Here is a 5,336-nt window from a genome sequence, read left to right as displayed (position 1 = left end):
ACTTACCCACAGATGCTCCCCCTGGCGCTGTGGGCCTACAGGTCACCACTTACCCACAGACACTCCCCCTGGCGCTGTGGGCCTACAGGTCACCAGTTACCCACAGACACTCCCCCTGGCCTGCTAGCACTGTGGGCCTACAGGCCACCACTTACCCACAGACGCTCTCCCTGGGGCTGTGGGCCTACAGGCCACCACTCACCCACAGACGCTCTCCCTGGGGCTGTGGGCCTACAGGCCACCACTCACCCACAGACACTCCCCCTGGCCCTCCTAGCGCTGTGGGCCTATAGGTCACCACTTACCCACAGACACTCGCCCTGGCCACAACTTACCTACAGGCAAACCTCTCAACCTCTAAACATCAACGGGGAGCAGTGACCTCCAAATGCAAAGAACCCAAACTCTTAGCGGTCATTCCTCACCATGAGAGCCACAACTGTTTGGTTAAAACACTGAAAATACAGTACATAAAAACAAGAAACAAAACAAAACAATAAACAACAAAAAATTAAGAAATAAGAAAAACTTTAAAACCTAGGGCATGATATAAAAACTTAAATGTAATTATTAAAAAAAAAATCAAATGAAACGTGAACTGAAACATAAACGACGGCGGTCTATCAGGACGGAGACTCCTGGGCGACACAGGAGGGAGGAGGCCGTGAGCAGGAGGGCCGGCTCGCAGGAGGGTGTCAGAGGGCCGGTCGGGACCCAGGGAAGGCCGGGCTGGGCTCCCTGCTGCTTCCTGTCGCTCGTGTGGGTCCAAGGGCTTCCAGGGCAGGCCCAGCTCCTAGGCCTGTCGGTGTGAGCGTGCGCGAGCGCGTGAGCATGTGCGTGTGAGCACGTCAGTACTGTGAGCTTGTGTGTGAGCGTGAGTGCACGTGAGTGTGAGCATGTGTGTGAGCGTGTGCGTGTGAGGGCATGGGTGTGGGTGTACACGAGTGTGCGAGCACGTGTGAGTGGGCTGGTGCGCATGAGTGAGGACGTGCATGTGAGCGTGAGTCGTGAGCACGTGTGTGAGCATGTATGTGAGCATGACTGCATGGGAACGTGAGTATGTGTGTACGTGTCAGTGTGAGGGCTTGCGTGGGGGGGTGTACGCGTGTGAGCCTGAGTGTGTGTGAGCGCGCACGTGTGAGCCATCTGCCTCAGACAACAGAACTGGGCCGACATCCCACAGGCACTGGTTCCTGCAGGCCCGCCGCCTTCCGCTCCAGCCCCCAAACCCTGGAACAATATCCAATAACTGGCAGGCAGGTGGCCAGAATGGCCACAGAATGCACGCCCACAGAATAAGCAGAAGCGAGGGTCACTTTCTGACAGAGCTGCAGGCTGGCAGGACCCTCCGTGAACAAGCCAGACACTCCGAGGCTGAAGGACAGTCATGCAGGAGGGGCAGCAGGATGGAAGAATCCAGAGAACCTCCCGACCCCACATCCTACAGGCCTCGGCTTCCTGCAGCATATGCTGTCACCACCAGAGGAACCCAGCAGACCCCAGGCCCCCCACCCCTAGGACAGCACGGATCCCCGGCCCTGCCTTCCTCCGGTCCACTACACCCCCATTCTGGGAGTACCCCGTTAGCAGTATGCACCTACGGGGTTTCAGCCCTTCAAGCTCGGAGACAAGAGTTGTCACCGTGGAAAAGCAGACAGACAGACAGACGAGAGAAGGAGGAGCTCCCTGCCTGACTCCCCAGTTCTCTGGAAATTCTACCTCCTAGGAAGGCCAGGTGGCTGGTCTGCAGGGGCACACGCCCTGGGCCAGCTCCGACCGAGGACACTGCAGCTCGGCAGCGGGCGCCTCTGGCCTCCGCGAACACTGCCTGCCCCGGAAGGTGTCCCATGCAGGCACGTCGGTCCCGCGGCTCCCACCCCGGGTGTCTGTTGGCTCCTCCCTCTCTGGCCGCCTTGGGCAAAGGGCATGTGTGGAGCTGGCCCGCCTGGTCAAGCAGGGGAAGCCGGTGACAGGGGAGCCCCTCGCCCATGGCATGGCTACAAAACCTGGTAGCTGGAGCTGGCTGGCAGCTGGCTGTGGTCATTCGAGTGCCCGTGGTCTGCCGCAGGCGTGAGCTTGCCCACTGTCTGTGCACGTACCATGCCGTCGGCCAAGGGGAAGACATTCAGAGAGGTGGGGCGCTCCTTCCTGCTGGGGTGCAGGAGAGAGAGGAAGCAGGCGTTAGATGGCAGCAGGGACAGACAGCCCCAGCCCTTCCTGGACGCGCAGATGCCTGCTCTGCGCAGCATGCAGCTCTCACGATGCCCAGACACTAGCTGCGCCCAGGCTGGCTCCGGCAGTGAGGGCAGCTGTGGGGCAGACACGGCCTTCCAGCCAGGCGCCAACACGCCCCCCTGGCCACTGCTACTCCAGCGACCCCCAGTCCACCCCTGCCCGTACCGAAGGAAGGCTCACAGCTGCACAGGTGGGTCTCTGCTGCAGCGAGGGGATGTCACACGTCCCTGCCTCCATGTTTCGGTATGTAACTGTGATCTGGGTCTGTTTTAAATAGGCACCTGCAGTGTAGCAGGCACCCCGCAGCCATGATGAGGGGACTCTTGGCACCACAGCTGCCCCAGCCAACTGCACCAATGGAACTTTCACGAGGACAAGGGCTCCTGAGCGGCCCGACCGGCCCCTCTTCACGTGCTCCGGAAGCGAGAAGGTGGTGAGCTCCTCACAGAGCTGGGAGGATGGTGTGATGACTGGGGCCATGTGAGCGAGGCGGGTGGCTTCACGGAGCACGGTTCTGGGCGGGGCTCTCTCAGTCTGGGGACATCGGACGGGCTGCAACGGCAAAGGTGGCGAACCACGCAGAGCCGCGCATTGCCGTCACTGTGCCCACGAGGGGAGCGCGGGGGCAGTGGCCTTCCTGTTCTGGCCGACGCCCCTCCTGCAGTGGCAGGGTCCCGGCCCTGGAGCTGCCGCCATCTCAGCCGCTGACCACAGCGGGAACAGAACCCGTAGAGCAGGGTGTGGGCAAGGGTCTCAATCCCACTGCCCGGGTCAGCTGTACCTCTCGGCAGAGGAGACGTGGCTTCTAGGGACCCTCATCCTCTGTGGGGTCCTCTGTGAGGGTCCTCTGTGGGGGTCTTCTGTGAGGGTCCTCTGTGGGGTCCTTTGTGAGGGTCCTCTGTGGGGTCCTCTGTGACGGTCCTCTGTGGGGTCCTTTGTGAGGGTCCTCTGTGGGAGTCTTCTGTGAGGGTCCTGTGTGGGGGTTCTCTGTGGGGTCCTCTGTGAGGGTCCTCTATGGGGATACTCTGTGGGGTCCTCTGTGGGGGTCTTCAGCGAGGGTCCTCTGGGGGTTCTTTGTGGGAGGTCCTTGGCAAGTCCTCCGTGAGATGCTCAGCATGGCTTGTCGCCCGTGATGGGGGAGGGGCTGCTCTTGGACATTTCTCAGCCCTTCACTTTTTTAAGACAGATGAAGACATGAAACCACACTGATAACATACTGTGAACTCTGTGTGATACACCTGGCTGGAGACTTCTCTTAACCTCCCACGCACCTCTCACCTCGATGGATTTGCCTGTTGTAGCTATTTCATAGAGGGGGGAATCACACAATATTTGTCCTTTGGTGACTGACTTATCTCACTCAGCAGTGTTTCCAGGTTCATTCATGGTGCGCCACCTATCAGTGCTTTGTTTCTCTTCAGGGCTGAATAATATTTTGTTGTGGGATGGACCACAGTGTGTTTATCCATTCAGCTGTTGATAGACACTTGTGTTATTTCCACCTCTGGGTGACTGTCAACAGTGCTGCAGTGAACACTGGTGTGCACGAATCTGCTTGAGTTGCTGCTGTCAAGTGCCTTGGGTCCGTACCCAGGAGTGGAATTGCTGGGTCACATGGTGACTCCACATCTAACTTTCTGAGGGACTGCCAGACCAGTCTCCACAGCGACTGCCCCACTTTGCATCCCCACCGGCCATGCACAAGGACTCCAGTTTCTCCACATCCTCACTAACCAGCCCTGTGCTTTGAGGAGCTGAAGATGGTCAGGCCCTAGGAGAGACATCAAGGTCTGAAGGTCCCAAATCCGCTGATGTGGCCAGGCCTCGCTGCCTGAGCCCCACCTTAGCTGTTCTCCAAAGAAGTCTGGGTGCCTACAGCAGCCCACTCGGAAAGCAGGCAAGGCTTGCCAGGGAGGTGAGCACAGCCAGCTGTACCAGGACACAGGCAGATAGGCCCGGCCCAGCCATCCTGCACCCACAGTTCCCCTACAGGGTTCCTGGTTCCTGCCTGGGGAACGGTCTCCTACTGTACACATGACCTTAGGTGAAGTGCCCCTCACGGGCCCGAGACCCCAAGCGGACGCAACCCCACAGACATGGCCTGCAGGGTGACAGCAGGCACAAACGGGTCTCGAGTCAGGACGGGGAAAGCAGTGCATGTGGGTCACAGGCCTGAACAGCGGCTGACAGCCGTGTGTGGGAGGAGCTGGCGCTCTCCCAGACTGAGATCTCGGCACCCAAAAGCCCTGCATCCTCTGCTCCTCCCTAGGACTGCACGTGGGCTGTACCCAGACTGTGTGAGGGTCCCTCGGGTGCCGGCCCCAAGCCGTGATTCTGGCTCTACTCCCATGGCTCCCGAGGGCAGTGCAGGCTCAGCCCCTTCCCACGACAAGGAACGGCAGCAAGTGACGCCCTTGCTCTGGTCACATGCTCAGGAGTGGTGCACTGTGGCAGCCACCCTGGTCTGTCTCGGGTCACAGCGACAGCCTTGACCCCGGGCAGCAGCCGGCCCAGAGCCGAGGTCGGCACACTGCGGCTTGGCAGCAGGACATGCCTTGATTTCTTTCTGCTCTGTGGAGTGGGTGGTGCTGGGTGGCCAAGACGCAGGACAATACGTCCAGGCTGGGGGTACACAAGGAGCTCCTGTGCCGGTACCCCTTTTGGTGGCTGTGCTGGGGGCCTGACCAGGTGACCACCACTAAATGCCACAGGCTCATAAATGTGACTTTTAGTCTCCCCCGTCAGCCACAGAAAACACCACCCTAGGGGGACAGACAGGGAGCCACCATGTGCACACGTGAGCCCCCACAGCCGTCCTCCCCAGACTGTGGGAACTCACAGACCCAGAGGCCGCGTGGCGAGCGGGCCCCAGGTTTACCTTTTCCTCCACGACTGGCGAGGACTGCGGGGCAGGATGTGGTGGCAGGGCCAGTGGGACAGCACAGGAAGCAAGACGAGAAAACACCATTAGAGACACAGGTACAGCTCACGTCTGCTCGCGCATGCACACGGAGAAACGGGCGTGCAGTGACGTCTGCTCACACGCACATGGAGAAACAGGCGTGCAGTGACGTCTGCTCACACGCACATGGAGAAACAGG

At 59.9% G+C, this 5,336-nt stretch overlaps 1 protein-coding gene across 2 annotated transcripts in view; it reads right to left on the bottom strand.

Annotated features, from left to right (window-relative positions):
• Positions 1-5,336, bottom strand: part of MAPK8IP3 (mitogen-activated protein kinase 8 interacting protein 3) — a 50,324-nt gene that overhangs the window by 22,346 nt on the left and 22,642 nt on the right. For both annotated transcript variants that reach the window (XM_023728384.1, XM_023728385.1), the window contains exon 5: positions 2,007-2,151. In XM_023728384.1, the coding sequence (XP_023584152.1) occupies positions 2,007-2,151 (145 nt within the window). The remainder of the gene's footprint in view (positions 1-2,006; positions 2,152-5,336) is intronic.

This window comes from Trichechus manatus, unplaced genomic scaffold, assembly GCF_000243295.1.
Source record: "Trichechus manatus latirostris isolate Lorelei unplaced genomic scaffold, TriManLat1.0 scaffold00024, whole genome shotgun sequence".
Taxonomy (NCBI): Eukaryota; Metazoa; Chordata; class Mammalia; order Sirenia; family Trichechidae; genus Trichechus; species Trichechus manatus.
The sequence above is the reverse complement of the archived record's forward strand: the minus strand, read 5'-3'. Positions and strand labels throughout refer to the sequence as shown.